General features: G+C 46.2%; 1 protein-coding gene across 2 annotated transcripts; it reads left to right on the plus strand.

The window, feature by feature from the left end:
• Positions 1-4,280: 4,280 nt before the first annotated feature.
• Positions 4,281-9,425, plus strand: RTP3 (receptor transporter protein 3). 2 transcript variants are annotated; one of them, XM_069473565.1, is made up of 3 exons: positions 4,281-5,605; positions 7,665-7,994; positions 8,112-9,425. In XM_069473565.1, the coding sequence occupies exons 1-3, from the start codon at positions 5,451-5,453 to the stop codon at positions 8,338-8,340; spliced, it is 714 nt and encodes a 237-aa protein (XP_069329666.1). In that variant the 5' UTR covers positions 4,281-5,450; the 3' UTR covers positions 8,341-9,425. The 2 variants fall into 2 exon arrangements, with proteins under 2 accessions (XP_069329666.1, XP_069329665.1); XM_069473564.1 differs by having other exon boundaries at positions 4,286-4,609; positions 4,885-5,605; positions 7,665-9,419.
• The last annotated feature ends 10,050 nt before the right edge of the window (positions 9,426-19,475 follow it).

Below are 19,475 nucleotides of genomic sequence, written 5' to 3' on the forward strand. Positions count from 1 at the left end.
GAAAGAGCAATTAGGCAAGAGAAAGAAATAAAAGTCACTCAAATTGAAAAGGAAGATGTAAAGTTATCAGTTTGCAAAAGACATGATCCCATATGTATAAAACATTTGAGATTCCACAGAAGAAATATAAGAACTACCAGCCAAAGAAACTGTCATGAGAGTAAATAGACAACCTACAGAATGGGAAAAAATTTTTGCATGCTACACATCTGTTAAAGGACTGATAACTAGAATCTATTTAGAACTCCGGAAAATCAGCAAGAAAAAAATCAAACAACCCTATCAAAAAGTTGAGCACATTTTCATTCCACTGTATTTAACTTCTCTTTAAGTGCTTTCACTTTGGACTTACTTACCTGAGACTCTTCTTGCTTTCTGAGCTTAGCTCTAGTGGTATTTAGCGTGTATTTCCCCTTTACCTTGTGCCTGCTACTATTTGCCTGCTCTGCCCAGTGTATCCTCTCCCAGCTTCTGTCGAACTGAAGCCTCTTTGTGCTCCAACTACCTGTGAGAGTAGTTAAGAAAGTACCAAATTCCAACACTGTCTTCCTATAACTCACATCCTCTAACATCCCACCAAAGCTCCTTAGAGTCCCATGTGAATAGACCCTTAGGGCCCAGCTGGGTCTCTTGACAGGTCTCATTATGCCCAGGGCTCATGGTGAGTTCAGCACCATCTCAAGCTGGGTCTCTGCTATGCTTTAGTAAATCGAGACACAAAGAATTTCAAATTTTGAGTCTGCGGATTTTTATGGAACAAAAAATATTAGAGAGAGAAACTGACTCCTCCTTGTCATGGCTATAGGTTTCTTCTAAAAGCCAGTCAGAATTTGCACTTCACAAAGACCCCAAACCAAAATGTAACTATTGAGTGACCTCACATGAAGTGCTGGTTATTGTGAAGCCACAGGCTTGATTAAGGCCTGTAGATAATTGAAAGTTGTCATGTACCTTTCTTCTAATAAAAATATATATCTTAACTCCAACAGAAACACTTATCTCTACACAAAGTCATGGAAACTAAACAACCTACGACTGAAGGATTATTGGGTTAAGGAGGAAATTAAGATGGAAATCAAAACATTCAATTAAATGAAAAAGGAGATACAGTTATCAAAATCTGTGGGACACAGCTAAAGCAGTCCTGAGAGGAAAACTTATAGCCATAAATGCCTACATTCAAAAGACACAAAGGTCACAATGTAATGAATTGTCTCATAGAACTGGAATAGGATAAGCAAAGCAATCCCAAACCCAGCAGAAGAAAAGAAATAACCAAGATCAGAGCAGTACTAAATGACATTGATAACACAAAAGCTATATGGAAGATTAATAAAACAAAAAGTTGATTCTTTGAAAAGATAAAATTGACATGCTTCTTGCTTGATTAACCAGAAGCAGAAAAGAAAGGACTCTGATAAGCTCAATCAGGAATAAAAAAACAAAAATTGCAACTGATATAATGGAAATACAAAATATCATCTATGAATACTATATTAATCTGTACACACATAAATGTGAAGACGTGGAAGAAATGGACAAATTCTTAGAAACACACAGCCTCCCCAGGCACAAGCAGGAAAATATAGAATTCCTGAACAGACCAATATCAAGTACCAAAATTGAAGCAGCAATAAAAAACCTTCCTAGAAAAAAAAGTCCTCCACCATATGGTTTCACACCTGAATTCTAGCAGACTTACAAAAACAAACTGGTGCCTATCTTGCAGAAGTTATTCCACAACATTGAGAAGGAAGGAATCCTCCCCAACACGTTCTACCATGCCAGTATCTCCCTGATACCAAAGCCAGGAAAGGACTCAACAAAAAAAGAAAACTATAGAGCAATATCTGTTAAGAATATAGATGCAAAAATGCTCAATAAAATCCTAGCAAACCAAATTCAGGTGCTTATTAAAAAAATAATCATGACCAAGTGGGCTGCATCCCAGAGATGCGAGGCTGGTTCAACATACGCAAATCTATAAATGCAATTCACTTCAAAAATAAAAGCAAGAACAAAGACCAAGCCACTTCTGTGCTCTGCCCGCCTGCCTTCTGCACTGGCACCCAGACTCCTGCTCCAAGCCCCTGCCTGGCCTGAGGCCCTCAGGGTCCCAAATGGAGCAGCTGCACCTGTCACAAGCCTTCAGAGGCTCAGACACTCAGAAGGCCTCCGGTCTATCCACATTAACTTGTGACTTTTGAAATTGACTCTATTTGCCCAAGTTCACACCCAAGCAGTGTAAGTGCTGCTGCCATCTCCCCCAGAGGGGTGAGAGGGTCCAGGCAGGTGTGGAGTTGCCTGCAAGGCCAGCCCGTCAGTGCCCGTCAGCGGTTCCACAGAGCCTGTGCACACTCACAGGACAGGGAGCCAGAGTGGAGGGTGGTGCCAGGCCTGAGGTGCTCCTGCACTTCATCAGTTCTGCTGTGTACCCTCCCAGAGCATGGGCACTTTAAACGCAGCCCCTAGGCCGGGCGCGGTGGCTCACGCCTGTAATCCTAGCACTCTGGGAGGCCAAGGCGGGCGGATCGTTTGAGCTCAGGAGTTTGAGACCAGCCTGAGCAAGAGCGAGACCCCATCTCTACTAAAAATAGAAAGAAATTACATGGACAGCTAAAAATATATATAGAAAAAATTAGCCGGGCATGGTGGTGCATGCCTGTAGTCCCAGCTACTCGGGAGGCTGAGGCAGGAGGATCCCTTGAGCTCAGGAGTTTGAGGTTGCTGTGAGCTAGGCTGATGCCACGGCACTCACTCTAGCCTGGGCAACAGAGTGAGACTCTGTCTCAAAAAAACATACATAAATAAACGCAGCCCCCAACATAAACACACCTGCTTACAAACCTATCGTTTGAACCAATGCCTGCTGCCCAGGCCCAGCCACTCTGGACATCGATGGCTCTGCACTTGGAGCCCCTGGAGACCCAGGCTCTCAGCTCTCACCCTGCTAGACCCAGTCCCGCCTCTCCTAGTCATCTTGTCCCCAGACAGAGGATACTGAGCAGAGGTGCTTGGTGATCTTGACAAGAACGCTTAAAGGGAAGAAACAGAGGCAGGAGCTCAAGATGTCTCACCAAGAGGATGCAGGAATTCATTCACTGAAAACCATCTAACACTCTGCTCCCTTTGCACAGCACTGCCAGCTCTCAGTGTCCGCAGGGAAGAGGGAGGGGGGTTCCAAGTGGTGGTCTGGGGGTGTGACCTGAGCTGGAGAATACCCTGGTCTTGCTCCTGTGCAGACTAAGATTGATCTAAGCCCTCCAGATCAGCAGGGAGGTGGAGGAGGCCCATGCCCCTCCCCAGTTCCCACCACCTGCCCCGGTGTACCAAGGCCCCAGCTTTCAGAAATGGCCTCCTCCCAGCAGTGGACCAGGGCCCAGCCCAGTGTCCAGAAAGCATGACAGTGAGTATCCAGGCTGTCAGGGTCAGTGAGCCCTGCCCCTGCTCCAAGGAGAGTGCCTTCTGGGTTGGAAGGCTGAGATGAGCATATGGAGGAAAGTGCCAAAGCCCTCCCTGAGAGGGGAGGGGAGAAACAAGCCTGAGCTGCCCTTGCTGGACAAGAGGCAGTGATATAAGCTCGTATTTATGTGGATAAATATACGTTTCCAGAGTGAGTGGGTCTCGGTGAGAGCTGAGGGTGTTCCAAACAGGTCCTGGAATTGTTTTTGTCAAGCTCATCCAGATGAGAGACCAGCATTGGCCTACGGGCCCTTCTCTGCCGCAGGCATGCCTAGCGTCCTCCCACATAAACCGCAGCATTTCAGCCTCAAAACGCCCAAAGTGACCTGTGCACTGTCCACAGCTGTCAGCGCCCCAGGCCAAAAGCTTCCAGGACTTCCAATCCAGATTCTCTTCCCTGCACCCTCCCCACATTGTTAATCCTTTCCCTGTCTGCCCTGAAGTTGAGAATAGGTGGGAGGAGCAGAGAGAGATTGAAGGAAAAGAAAAAGTCCAAAGCAAGAAATTAAGAGGGGTTCCCAAATCCAGGCGATTCCTGAGCGCAGTCGGCCCTCCCACGTCCTCGGGTTCCACGTTGACAGGTTCAGCTAAGTGGGAGTCGGAAATATTTAAAAAGTAAACAATAAAAAATAATACAACAATAAAAATAATACAACAATAAAAATAATACTCATTTTTAAATAACAACTATTTATATAGCATCTATATTGTATTATGTATTACAAGTAATCTAGAGATGATACAAAGTGTACGGGAGGATGTGTGGAGGTTACTTGCAAATGCTACACCATTTTTTATCAGGGACCTGAGCATTCCAGGCTCTGGGTATCCACGGGGGCTCCCAGAACCAATCCCCCTGGGACTGAGGGGCAACTGTAATGTTGTGAAAGAAACTGGTGGGGGAAGAGGGGAGACCGCCACAGCATGGGCCAGCTGAGGAAGGAGCTGAACCCAAGGGCAGTAGCTGTGGGCAGCTGGGCTGGAGAGGAGGAAGGAGATGGCTTTGTTCCCAGCAGTCACAGAAACCCTGCCTCCTCCTCATCCCCCTGCCTCCTTTCCTTTTTCCTCCCCCCTCAGCTCCCTTTCTTCCTCCCCTCCACCCTGCCGAGGATGCGACATTCCTCTTGGGAGCTAGCTGGGGACACAGGTCAGTGCCCGGCTGAGAGGAAGACCCACGCGGTCATCGGTGCACTGGCCTTATGATGCGGAAACCCAGAGTCTGGTGACTTTCCTGGGGAGCTGTCTGCTCCAACACTCGCCCCATAGCTTGTCCCACCTTCCTCCTCCTCAAGCCTTTCCTGCAGGAAGTGGGGCCACAGGGAAGTCCCTCAGGGAAGAAGACAGTGGCTCCAGGTATGCCTAGGGCCCTTCTAGCCAGTCTCCTGGTCACACATTGACCACGTCAGCTTTGGTTTCCAACAGGTGGGCAGCTTTGGACAGCCGGGTGTCTGCGAGGACATAAAGACCATGGAGCAGGGACACAGGAATCCCCGCGACGTCCCAGGACAGCCACGTTCTTCTCTGTGTCTCTCCTCTGCAGCATGAGCACAGTGGCCCAATGGAGCAGGATTTTCAAATGTTAGAGCTGCAAAGAGCAACCGCAGCCTCTCGCCACCATTTACGGGCGCGCTGGAGGTAAAAAGGTGTGTTCCAGGCTAAAGGTAGGTGAACAGCAGAGCCAGACTGAAATTCTCTCCTCTGGACATGGAGTTCTGCGTTCTTCTTTGCTAACATTTTGATGGATGAAACCATGAGTTCTGTGTCTTTCGAAATTTCTTGTGGAGCCTAGTGCTGTTCTCTGAACTTGGAGCCAGAATCAACTGACCTCTGTCCTTGGGCATCGATCTAGTCCGTGGGCCCAGTCCGGGCCCTCAAAGGGAGAGCAGGGCTGAGCCCTCGCTCTCTGAAGTGGAAAACCTCATCTCCCGCTACAGGCCTGCCGGGGCCCGGGAGAGCTTCACCCGCCCAGGTACACCACAGCAGCAGAGATGGCTCCGGACACCGAGGTGTGGAAGCAGGTGTTTCAGGAATTAATCCAGGAGGTGAAGCCATGGCACAGGTGGTCCCTGACATCAGACAAGGGCCTTTTTCCCAATGTCCTGAAGCCAAGGTGGATGCAATACCAGCAGTGGGCCTTCGCCAGGTGAGGAGGGGAATATGATGGTACACGTCACAGAAAATTCTTGCTTATTTCTCACTATATATGCTGGTTACTTTTCTTGTTCCATTCCATGCTTGCAGATGGAAGACTATAGGAAGTAAGCTGCCCATCGTCCAAGAAGGTTTAACTTCATTAAATTACAATGAGCCCCAAAGCAATAGCAGGCCTGGACACCAGCGCAGGCTAATGCCTGGATACAGAAAGCAGGCTGTGGGGATGAAACCGCAGCGGCAGAGGCACGGGACAGCGAGGAAAGGGGAAGGGGAGGAAGGGCAGCTATTTCACTCAGGGGCAGCACATGTGCTCCCAGCCTTGGGGAGACTCATGGGTCCACCTCGGATCCCCTGGGGGGAGAGGCCCACCACACAGAGGAGACCGCCCAGGAAGAGGCCAGAAGAGCAGGGGAGCTGAGCAACACGCAGCAATCTTGCCCCTCTCTGCCCTGAGCTGATAGAATCTTTTCTAAATAGGACTCTTGGAGATCATCCAAAGTCTTCCCGTCCCTTTTCCTGCTGGGAAAGTGGAGCCCTAGCGCCCGGGGGCAGAGGGTGTGGAGATCGCACTCGGGGCACAGAGGGTGGAGTCTGGGACTCTGTGCTGCTGCCGATCTCTCTCTGGGGTCTGGGCAGAGGAGTCAGAGCTGTCCTCATGGTCTGCGGCTTTCCCAGGCCAGGAGCTGGCGTCAGGAGCATCGGAGCAGTCTCGGCCATTTATTTGTGAGAACTTTGGGCTGTGAGCCAGCACAGGGAGCAGAGCACCAGGCGAGGGCGGTGGACTTTGGCTCAGAGCACAGCCCAGGCCCGTCTGACTGCCAGTGGGTCCCAGCAAGGTCCTCTCACAGTGGGCGAAGTTTCTTGGCCTCTTCTTGTCTCATCCTCGCGTTCAGCCTGTGCGGTGAGGCCAGAACCAAGATCCAGGAGGGAGACCTGCACTGACTCATTCTTCCCAGCCCCCTCCAAGTCACATCCCGGCTTCGGGTGCCCTGCATCAAGCCAGGCAAGGGTGGGCTCAGCTGCAGTAACAAGTACACCTGGAAATACCAGGGATTTAACCTACCATGTGGAGCCCTAGGTCACTGAGGCAGAGGAGGAGAGAGCTGGAATGTCTTACAGGAGCTCCTGTGGCCAGATCTGGAAGGAGCACACATCACTGCCGGCCTCACTTCATTGGCCAGCTGGCCCCGTGGCCCCAACCTGCCTCCCTGGGTGCTGGGAGGGAGTGCTTGGGTAACGTGGTGACCATTAATGTCCCTGCCACACGGCAGCCCTCTGCCTTTCCCATGATTTCTATCCTGAGTGCAGCCTTGTGCTCCCTGCCGTCTTCTCTCTTTACCTGTCCTAACGTGTATTTGTCCAAATATCTTAGCTCAGAAAATTGCCCTCCTCCCTGCCCAGACAAGGTGTCATTCTCTTGTATCCTGTCTGAGGCCAGTGGCACTGAGAGTACGAAGCTTTCCAGGCTACCCTGAGCAAAAGAATTGGGATGGAGGGGGAGCGAGAGAAGAGCGAGCTGGACACTGGCTCTCCCTGTGACACAGCAGACCAGGGGCCCTGGGAAGCCAAGGGGGAGGCAAGGCTTCCCTCTAGGGCCCTGACCTGTGGGTCTGTGACTTAACACCCACTTGTATCCATTTGTGGATTTCAGTTCCGGGTTCTGAGCTGATCTGGCTGCTGTTGCACTTGTAGCCTTTGACCCATCTAAATTTACATTAGAAGCACCCTGGGTTTGGGGTCCCACCTGTTACTCGCCCTGGGTCTCTGGGCATAATGAGTTTCCAGAGTGGCCTCATCTCTCAAATGAGCACGTTGGACTTAGTAGACACCCAAGGTCCCTCCCAGCCCTGACGGCTTGTGATTTGTTATTCCCACAGCGGACACCTGTGGGGCGGAGATGGGAATGAAGGCTCAGTAAGTTTTCCCACCACTAACCCACAAGCCCAGTCAAGTCCCTGTGCTATCGGCAGCTCTTTCCCGCCTCCGGCTACAGCTCAGGACTTGGCCACATGGCACCACGCTGAGGCCCTTGTCCTCTGTCTCCGCAGGTTCCAGTGTTCCTCCTGCTCTCGCAGTTGGGCCTCTGCCCAAGTTCAGGTCCTCTTCCACATGCACTGGAGTGAGGAGAAGTCCAGGGGCCAGGTGAAGATGCGGGTGTTTGCTCAGAGATGTAAGAAGTGCTCCCGGCCTCCGTTTGAAGTTCCTGAGTTCACACAAGAGAACATATCAAGGATCCTGAACAACTTGGTGTTCCGGATTCTGAAAAAATGCTACAGAGAGGTATTTAAATCAATGGAGGAGATTCCTATGATCAAGGAAATCTCTCTCGAAGGGCCACACAACAGTGACAACTGCGAGGCATGTCTGCAGGGGTTTTGTGCTCGGAGTGGGTTAGGCCCTGCCGCGCAGTCACCAAAGCCCCCACCACTGCCCCTCCCCTCTGAGGACACCGGGCTGGAGACAGGAAGGGCATGGCCCTTGGCGTCCTCCCTGATTGCTGGGCCCACGCAGGAGATGAGCCTCCCCACTTCTTGGATCCCAAGAGCAAACACCACTTGCCAGGTGGAGAGGGAAGTCGAGATCTGCCCCTCAAGCGAGCACTTCTATTCCTACACACCGCGGAACCACTCGCACAGGAACATAAGCATCTCCTGCTGCTTCCTCCTTCTAATTGTGGTCGTGGTGGTGATTGTCGTAAAAACCGTAGGAGCCTTGAAAACATGATGCTGAGTAAAAAAAAAAAAATCAGACACAAAAAGCCACATATTGTATGACTCCATTTATATGAAATGTCCAGAATAGGTAAATCTATGGAGCCAGGAAGTGCCTGCCAGGGGCTGGGGGTAGGGGAATGGGAGACAACGACTTAATCAGCGTGGGGTTTGGGAGAGGTGGGGGATGATGAATGAGATAGAGGTGGTGGCTGCACAGCGCTGTCAGTGCACTAAATGCCGTTGAATTCTTCTCTTTACAAAGGTTAATTTTGTTATATGACCTTCCGTTTAGTAAAAAAAAGACCTTTACAATTTTGTTGAAATGTCTGTGACTCACAAACCATCTGGAAATCCTTTGAAACCTGTGTGCCCTCTTGCCGGAAAACCCGGCACAGACCCTGTGAGGTCAGACTGTGGAGGCATTTGGGCTGCAAACCTGGGTTCTCAAACAGTGGTGTCCGCAGGGAGCACACGCCCAGGAGAGGTGAGGCAGGACAAGCCACCATGTCTTTCTGTTTAAAGGTAATTAGTACAAGCTGTCGATTTATTAACACTGCACTCACGGCCAACAGCGCTGTAACTCTGGCCTGCACAGAGCTTACCTAACACCTGTACGTTCTACATAAAGCACATCTACAGAACTGAGTCGGAACTCACTCACCACACCCACAGAGAGGGAATTCATCTATTTCCAGGGATCCACCCCCAAGACACAAACACCTCCCACTAGGCCCCACCTCCCCCACTGGGGATCAGACTTCAACATGAGGTTTGGAGGGAACGGGCATCCACACTACAGCACATGCTCAGCATCCTTCCACGGAAACGGCAGCATTTCATCCTCTAAAAGCCGAAAGTGACTTGTGCGCTTTTGCATGCTGGTTGGAGCCCCAGGCCCGAAGCTTCCAGAACTTCTGGTCCAGAGTCTCTCCCTCGAACTCTCCCTACTTTGTAAATCCTTTCTTACTCTGCCCTGAAGTCAGAAGTCATGGGAGGAACACGAGGGAGAGGTTGAAGAAAAGGAAAGAGTCAAAAGTGAGGAACTGGCCGGGCACGGTGGCTCACACCTGTAATCCTAGCACTCTGGAAAGCCAAGGCCGGAGGATCATCTGAGCTCAGGAGTTCGAGACCAGCCTGAGCAAGAGCGAGACCCCCGTCTCTACCAAAAATAGAAAGAAATTATATGGACAGCTAAAAATATATATAGAAAAATTAGCCGGGAATGGTGGCGCATGTCTGTAGTCCCAGCTACTCGGGAGGCTGAGGCAGGAGGATCGCTTGAGCCCAGGAGTTTGAGGTTGCTGTGAGCTAGGCTGATGCCACGGCACTCTAGCCTGGGCAACAGAGTGAGACTCTGTTTCAAAAAAAAAAAAAAAGTGAGGAACTAAGAGGGCTCCTCAAATCTAGGTGATGTTGAGCTGAGCAAAGCAACGCTGAGAAACAAACCTGGAGGGGCTCGGGGGGGACTGCCACAGCCTGAGCCTGCCCAGGAAGGAGCTGAACCCAAGGGCAGTAGTTTATTTGGGCTGAAAACCTGGGTTCTCAGTGGTTTCCACAGGGGCACGTGCAGCTGAGGGGTGGGGCAGGTTGCACCACTGAGGAGGGGGAGATATCCCTAAAACTCACACTTAATTTCTCTTTAAAATTTACTATTTCTTGTGGCATGTTTTATCACGTATGTTAACATATCAGAAGATGGCGTGCATAAATATGTGTATGATGTGTGAATAACAAATATGCACACATTTGGAGTGCATGCTCAATGGTTTCTTTTTTTGGTGACCTCGTGGTGCCATCAAAAATGTTGGGGAACCCCTGTTCTAAACGACCAAGCATGGAAGTCTGTGGATGGATTCTCACCAGGACTCCAAAACTAAATGGCCTTTTGAAAGTATTTTGTTCTGAGTAATGGGAATAATTTTAAGACTCCTCACATTTTTAAATCTAGGAATGTGAATCCTTCAATTTATTTAGAGGAAATGAAAGCAATAACTTCTTTCACTCGCCCTCATCCTCATCTTCCCCTGTCTGCCCCTCCCCATTGGCTGAGTTGCCCGTTGCCGGCACCCTGGCGTTCCCTCCTTCCGAGTGCTGTCCCGGCTGGTCACGTCTCCCACCTGCCCCTTGAAACCACACATGACCATGCCATGTCCTTCCCACTCCTAGGCTCTTGCTCACAAATTCCCTCTGCCTCTGCTTAGCTGCATCGTGTTCATCTTTCAAGCCCCCACCAAGGCCAACATCCCTGTGGTGTCTCCTTTCACACCCTGGTAAGGATTTTCCTCTAGTGCCATTGTTGTCTGTGTAGCACCTATTACAGTCCACCCAGTTCTAGTGCTGCCTGGCTTTCCCGGTGAGCCAGGAGTGTCTGAGGTAGGACCCGGTTCCCCGCACCTCTCCGGGCTTCCTAACCCAGGGGGGAGCCATCGAACAGCCCCTGAGAGCTAAGAGGACAAGGGCCGCATGGCTGAATGCAACTGCCACATCTGTACTGAAAGCTGGGCTCCCTGCACACCGTTTAGTTGTGAACAGCTTTAAAGTGAAAAATGGTGTTTCCCACCTCACCCATTTGCCATTTCTCTCCTCATACATGTGATCCTAACTCACTCTGTAGCAAAGAACACGCTGCTTCTGAAACTGAAAAAAAAAAATGTGTGTTTCATAAGTGACCAAGACTTGATCAACAAGTCATGAACAAATGACCCTGGGTGAGCCTGGCCTCAGCAGACGTCACCACTGCTGGGGTTGGCACACAGGGCGCTGGTGAGGGACAGGCAGCTCTGCAGAGCTTGGCGGGGCGGGGGCCAGGACCTACTGGCGCGGGGCTGAGAGACGCCCTCAGGACAGAGTCCCCTGGCTTGCAGAGGGGTGAGGGCAGCAGGCTGGGCAGTTTGTGGGTCAAGAAGGATCCTGTCAAGGCTTGGGTTTAGACACAGTTAGGACCTGCCTGAAGTTGGGCCCTAATTCACATTTGCCCTTGCTCCTTGGTTGTGTAATCCATGCTCTGGGGGCCGTTCACCCCCAATCTCACTGGGCTTTCACTCCAACTTCTGACTTCCCAGCACCGCGTGGCTGCTGAAATTCCTGAGCAGGCCTTTAGCCTCCCAGCTGCTGGGTTGTTTGGTTTTTGTTTTTTCCTTTGGACAGCACCCTGTGCACGCACATCTTGGGAATCAGCCAATGACCTTGAGGAAAAATTGAATGCAGAATTTTAGGCCTCTTCTATTTCATTCCCTTCTTTCTTTCTAGGATTTTTCCTTCAAATTCCAGGTGCTTAGGCAGCCTCAAGTTCTGACTTCTGTCTCCTCAGTCAAGTGGAATGATCACGTTCTGCATTGCTTTATTTCCTGGGCTGCAATTTAGGCACTGTCCTCTAGTAAAACTGGGGTGCATGGGGCTCACCCCACGGTGTCCTTCCTCCCGAGGACCAGCTCCTCGTGGCCTGTCCATGTTGGGTGCTCTGCAGTGCTTTCTAGCATTTTTCTTCTGGTTTTTGCCCAGTTTTTATAGCTATTTTCGGGAATAGGATTGGTCCAATCCTAGCTACTCTGCAATGGCCAGAACCAGAAAGACTTTTGCAAGTTGTTACTACAAACTTGCAATAGAGTTGTCAGATTTCTCACCTATGGTCAAGGCTACTGTCTTCTAACATGAGAGTAGAAGTGAACACTGAGCCAGCCAACTAGAACATGTCCTTCCTAAACACCACTTTCACGCAGGGCAGAGCTGTCTAATAGAGATATAGACTGTCAGTCACATATGTAAGTTCAGTATTTTCAGTGGCCACATTTTAAAAGTAAGTAAAAGCAGGTGAAACTAATTTTTATAACCCATTTTATTTACCCCAATGTATGCAAAATATTATCATTTTCACATGTAATCAGCATCAAAATTCTGAGAGATTTTGTATTCTTCTCCTCATACTAAGTCTTTGAAATAGAGTACGCATTTTTATGCTTACAAGACAATTTGGATGTTACCTTTTTATGGGAAATACTTGATCTGTGTTTAGAATTCATAAAATTTACAATTGAAAAATTAGGTTCACACATGCAAGTCGTTCATACATAATTAAAGTTGTCCAATAGCTGAATAGAGACTCCATTTTAAAATTTAAACTTAAAGGAATTTAAATAAAATTAAATATCAGTTTCTCAGTCACCCTAGCCACATTTCAAGTGCTTATTAGCCATGAGTGGCTAGTGGCTACCACAGATCTGGATCACTTGAGTGAAAGAGGACTTTGCATTTGTGGGCTCCCAGGGAATGCCCAGGCCACTCATATCTGACTGCTTGTGACTGTCTTCTCTGGCCCTGTGGTTGCCAAACCCCCAGCCAGATTTTCCTCATCATTCATTGTGATTAACTTCTAAACATTTTACTATAGATACTGAGGGGGGTGTGTGTGTGTGTCTGTGTGTCTGTGTGTCTGTGTGTCTGTCTGCTAACATTTCTTGTATACCCTGTGGGCAGTTGCACACATCCCAGAGGTGGGCAATTAGCATTCATTAGCACCTAATCGGAATCCTTACTCAAGGCAGCTGTGGTGAGTTTCAAATAAATATTTCTGCAAGGGAGTGATTGTTAACTAGATGAAAGATATTAGAAATGACTTTTTATTGGTGAAATAAGTGATGTTCACCAGATGTGATTGTTCAGGTATCTCCCCCCTCACCATGAACGGAGTATAAGAATCTGAAGTGCCCAGTGGCCCTGCACTTTGAGAAGAGTGCCCCGGGTTTAAAACCCTATTCCTGTGTTCCCCACTAAGCAGAGGATACGGTGGCCTGATACAGTGTTCCCACCATCAGAGCACAGTCCTGTCTGCCTGGGGGACATACGCAGGAGCACATCTGGGCCACCTGAACACCTGCAGGCTCACAGACCAGGGGCAGGACCAGGACCTGCTAGCCAGTGACTGATTACTGCCTGGCAGAATCCAGTCTTTGCCCCTTGGTGGCAAGGTCTGGGGAAGGCAACCAACACCTGCTGATGAGCACAGGGAGACCTGGTTAGTGGGGACGGCCTCACTGGCTTGGGTGAGTCTAGATACTGTTTACTGGGTTATGTTTTCTTGAACTTGTGGAGGTAACAAACTATGTTAATAACAACACAGGGCTAGAAACAGTTCAAGTTTAACGTAGGAAATGATCTTTCCTTAAAAACAATCTTGCCATTAGTCCTCAAGGAATTCCCCAAGGAGTTTCTCCCTAAAAGTCTTTTATCTTAAGTCACTAACATCTCCTTTAGTTGCAAGGTTTTCCTTCTTCCTACAGGCTCAGATGTCACTTCCCAAATTCATGTTATATGTGGCTCAGAACAGCCATCTGTATTAATCACAGTTCTCAGAGAAACAAAAGCAGCAGGATATACAGATGCTCTTCAACCTACGATGAGATTATGTCCCAATAAACGCAACATAAATTAAAAATATCATAAGTCACAAATGCATTTAATACATCTAACCTACTGAATGTCATAGATTAGCTTAGCCTAGCCTACCTTAAACGTGCTCAGAACAACATGGGGAGACAATATCATACCACAAATCACTAGCCCAGGAAAAGATCAAAATTCAAATTTTGAAGTATGGTTTCTACTGAATGCATATCACTTTTGCATCATTGAAAGGTCAAAAATTTGTAAGTAGAACCATCATAAGTCAGGGACCATCTGTATATAGACTTATAAGAGGGGATTTACTATGGAAATAACTTCGCCTGAAATCTGCAAGCTGGAGAACCAGGAAAGCCAGTGGTGTGATTCAGTCTGAGTCTGAAGGCCTGAGAACTGAGGTTGGTGGGAAACTGCAATTGTGAGTCCCAGAGTCCAAAGGAAGGCAGGCAAGAGAAGATGGATGTCCCAGCTCCAGAAGAGAGCAAATTCACTCTTCTTCCACCATTTCGTTCTATCTGGGCATCTACGTGATGTCTGCCCACACTGGTGAGGGTTATCGTCTTTACTCAGTCTACTCATTCAGATACAAATCTGCCAGGAAACACTCACAGACATATCCAGAAATAATGTTTTACCAGCCATCTGAGCACCCCGTTGCCCAGTTAAGTTGACACCTAAAATTTACCATCACAACTTCCTAGACTTACCTTCCCAGCTCGAGCATAACTAGGTCCTGAGCTTCTTTCATTTCCTCAAACTCACTAACAGGGAAACAACTGGCAGGTGCTTTCACAATTTTTGCTGTTCTTCTCAGAGTTTTCCAGGCTATTTTGCTTGTTTATTCTCTGACATATATTTTAGAATTAACTTATCTAGTTCTAGATTAAAAAAAAGAAAGAAATTTAAAGAAAAAGAAAGCCTACTGGTATTTTATTGTGATCACATTAAATTTATAGATTAATGTAGGGAAAATTGGAATTTTTATTATGTTGAATCTTCCTGTTCAAGAATATGGTGTAGCACTCTGGGAGGCCAAGGCAGGAGGATTGCTTGAGTTCAGGAGTTCGAGACCAGCCTGAGCAAGAGCAAGACCCCGTCTCTACTAAAAATAATAGAAAGAAATTATATGGACAGCTAAAAATATATATATAGAAAAATTAGCCGGGCATGGTGGCACATGTCTGTAGTCCCAGCTACTCGAGAGGCTGAGGCAGGAGGATTGCTTGAGCCCAGGAGTTTGAGGTTGCTGTGAGCTAGGCTGATGCCACAGCACTCCAGCCTGGGCCTTAGAGAGAGACTCTGTCTCAAAAAAAAAATCAAAAAAAGAATATGGTGTATCATTCCCTTTGTAAAAGGCTTTTGTGTCCCTCATATGTGTTCTAACATCTTCCATCTACGGGTTTTGGATACATATTATCAGGAATTTTTATATATTATAAATTGCTTTCTCTCATTATATCTTCTAGCTATTTTTACTGTGTGTGAAGGCTTTTGGTTTTTATATATTTTATATCCTATTATCTTTCTGATGTCTATTATTTTTTTTGTCATAATGTTTCAGCTGATTCTCTTGGGTTTCCCAGGTGGGCAATCACATCATCTGCAAAATGTGTTCATTTTACCTGCTTTCTAACTTTAGTACCTCTATTTTCTTTCTTTTCTCTAATTGTGTAGTAGTAGTGGGGATTTTAGAGGGAATGTCTCCAGTTTTTCCTCGTTAAGTACAATGTTAACTTTGAATGTGCTCATCAATTTCTATTTCATTAAGTATTTTCAAATCAAGAGTGGGCATTCAAGACTATTGGAACAAAATGCAAAGTCTATAAATAGATTCATATGCAATTTTAGTATACAATTAAGGCATCATCTCACATTTGTGTGGAAAGGGTAGACTTTTTAATAAGTGTTTTTAGTATAACCTGATAGCCGTATGGTAAAATATAAAATTAGAACTATTCCTGAACCATATGCCAAGATAGATTCCAAATAAACTAGGTATTTAAATGTAAATATAAAACCTTACAAGTATTAGAAAAAATGGGTGAATTCCCTGTGGTATGCCCCACCCCCCGCCCCCAGCAAAGCCCATGTCCTAATCCCCAGAACCTGTGAATGTGTTACCTTACATGGCACAAAGGACTTCGCAGATGTCATTAAGGTTAGGGACCTTGAGATAGATTATCCAGCGGGATCCAATATAATCACACGAGTCCTGAAAAGTGGAGACTCTTTCCTGGCTCTAGTCGGAGAGATGTGACTACAGAAGGGTCAGAGAGATGCGATGTTGCTGGCCTTGGACATGAAGGAGGAGGCCAGCTGCCCAAAAGCGTGGGGATTGCCTCCCGAGGCTGGAAAAGCCAAGAAAACAGATTTTCTCCTACAGCCTCCAGAAAGGAGTGCAGCCCTGCTGACACCTGACTTTAGCTAGTGAGACCTGTACTGGACTTCTGACCTACAGAACTGTAAGAATAAATTTGTGTTGTTGTAAACCACTACACTGTGATAATTTAGCAGTAATTGGAAATTAATATCTGTTTCTCTGCCTGTAAAGCAAAGGGATCATCTCTTGGCCCTACCCTGAATCACAGTCTGAGCTTCTGACTGCCCCTTCCCAAATTCTTACTCAGTAGGGATGTTGGAAATGGTGGCACAAGTAGGGGAGTCATAGAGGGCTCACCCCCAAGACCCAGGTGGGAAGGACAGAGCTGGATTGACGACCTCTGGTCCAGCAAGTTGCATTTGAACAAATAAATATCTGGTTACTAGAAACTTCAGAGATAGAAGCGGGAACTTTAGAAGATTAATGTAATCCCCTGGGAAGGAGTGTGATTTTTAATTTGTCAGAATAAATTACTAAATATGTAGCCTGCCACATGTCCCCTCTCAGCCCCAGGGAATTTGGCTTCTGCAAGATTCTAATGACCTAAATTGTGATGCCACCATAATTATAGTATTATTAATATTTAATGACCGTATTGTCCTCTGTTCTATAATGAGAGTATTTTAAAAGTAAAATTGGCAAAGGTAAAAATGAGACATTAGCCCTAAAGTATTATCACTTGGCTCACTAGAGAACTGAAACTTAATACAAGGTCTCAAAGAGCTTTGGTTCACATGGAATGTGTTTGTGAACCAGGCTCGACATTTGATTTCACAAAAGTAAGAAAAAGTAATTTCTTAAAATGGTGGTAAAAAATACATAACATAAACCGTTAACCATTTTTAAGTGTTTGGTTCAGCCATGTAAGTACATTCACACTGTTGTGAAACAGATCTTCAGAACTTTTCAATCTTGCAGAACTAAAACTCTATACCCATTAAAAACCAACTCCCTAGTCCCTCCTCCCCCAACCCCTGGTAACTACCATTCTACTTTCTGTCTCTCTGCATTTGACTACATTGGATACCTCAGATAAGTAGAATCATACAGTGTTTGTCTTTCTGTGGCCAGCTTATTTCACTTAGCCTAATGTCCTCAAAGTTCATCCATGTTGTACCATGTATCAGAATTTCCCTTCTTCAAGGCTAAATAGTATTCTATTGTATGTATCATTATACATCGCATTTTGTTTGTCCACTTATCCATTGATGGACATTTTGGTTGCTTCCACTTCTTGGCCGTTGTGAATAGCGCTGCTATGAACATGAGTGTACAAATATCTCTTTGAGACCCTGCTTTAAATTATTTTGTACATACACCCAGAAGTGGGATTACTGGATCACATGGTGGTTCTATGTTTAATTTTTTGAGGAACTATTACATTGTTTCATCCATAGAGATGAAACCATTTTACAATCCCACAAACAATGCACAAGTGTTCCAATTTCTCCACATACTCACCAACCCTTATCTTGGGTTTTTGTTAGTTTTATCATAGCCCTACTAATGGGTATGAAGTGGTATCTTATAGTGGTTTTGATTTGCATTTCTAGAAAATGTCATTTTTATGAGGCAAGTTCATATTTTCAAGGCAATGTCACAAATCATATTTCTATGTCTCAGCACAGAAATAGCCACTGAGAACACAGCAGAAATGTGTGATAAATTCTGCATAGACTTGCTGTTCATTTCACAACATTTGAGCACAGTCTATATCTGTATTAGGCAAACTCTAGGAACTTAAAATCTAATAGCCAGGACAAGACAGATACACACACATGCCAATTAGTAAGAGAGACAAGCATTTTCCACTCACATTACTTTAATGTTCATACATACATTCTGTTTTCCAAATTACATATCAGTCCATATGCATCATGTAAATTTTTCAAATCTCTATATTGCCACTAAGATGCCTATTCTACTTTAGAATCTTTCTGCATTTTTACATTCATATGAATAAATTAAATAGTATCTCTACAAACATTCAAATAATATATATATTTTAGGTTATTATGTAACACGAAATAATTATATATCAATGCAGTATTCTTTCCATTTATTTATATGTGACACTGAGATAAAGTTTTTACACAAAAGACTGTTTTTATTTCAATAAAATTTACATGAATTATGGACAGTCTATTTATGTGGACTTACCCTTTTTCAGATATATTTTCCATTTGGCTATATATAACATATACCTTGGCATGAAGTAAAATTCCAAAATCGTTCAGGTAGTACCATTAATGAATTTGAATTATATTTTTAAAGTGTTAAAAAGAAAAAGATAATTTTTTAAGGTTCAATTAAAGTGATTTCTTATTTTCCTACACTTCATCTTTTAACCTACTTCTCCGAGTTTGATTTTAAGTTGAAGCAATTCTCTACTGAAGCATTACCACGTGGTTTTAGAACATTCTGCCTGTTTTATATCTGTTGAGAATAAAATGTTTAGACCTATCATTAAGTTCATCAAGACAAAATATTGGGGCGTCAGTAATAACCCTTTTAAAATGCATGCCCCTGAGAACAGACTGGTTCTTCAGATAAGAGAAAATAAAAGTCACCCTTCATTTCTACCCCGGAATAACTTCCAAAAACCCGAACTGTGCTGTCCAGTATGGTGACCACATATGCACAGGGACCCCAGTTTCCCCTGCTTTTTCTCTGTGCTGCTCAAGAAACACAGAAGGCCTTGACTGCTCTGTGACCCGGCCAGCTACGTGTTTCCCCTGCAGGCTTGAACCCAAGCCCAGGCCTTGAACATTCTCAGGCACTGATAAGGGTGTTTAGGCTGTTGCTGGAAACACTGGAAGATCAACATGTTGCTAAACACAGAAGCCAGCCCCACCCCCAGCCAAATTCCTCAAACCATCATATGAACTCTTAACCCAACCCCCTCACTGGGGACGTGCCTCGGTAGAACATCCCTTGTCTCACTGTCCGTCACAAGAGCTACAGCCCATCCTTTTCCCCCAATAAATGTCTAGGCTGGTCACCCCAGCATTTAGTGCTTCTTTTTCTGGAATCCCCAACAAGGTGCCATCTCGGGATGGTTTGGGACACTCCCTCATACTCTGCTGTCACTTTGGGGGCTACTCCAGCTTCGAGTGTGGCCTGACAAAACAGTGTGGTTATTTAAATTTAATTTAAAATTTAGTTCTTCAGTCACACCAGATACTGTTCAAGCGCTCAAGAACCACGTGTCTGGAGGTTGCTGCACTGGACAGCAGACATAGAACATTCCCGTCACCGTAGGAGGCTCTATGGGGCAGCACGGCACCGGGGCACAGAGGTGTCGACTCATATGTGAATATGTAACTGTGTGCATATTTTCCTTCTTACTCACAAAGGCTACTTGTTTA

The sequence above is a fragment of the Eulemur rufifrons genome, chromosome 7 (assembly GCF_041146395.1).
Source record: "Eulemur rufifrons isolate Redbay chromosome 7, OSU_ERuf_1, whole genome shotgun sequence".
NCBI classification, from domain to species: domain Eukaryota; kingdom Metazoa; phylum Chordata; class Mammalia; order Primates; family Lemuridae; genus Eulemur; species Eulemur rufifrons.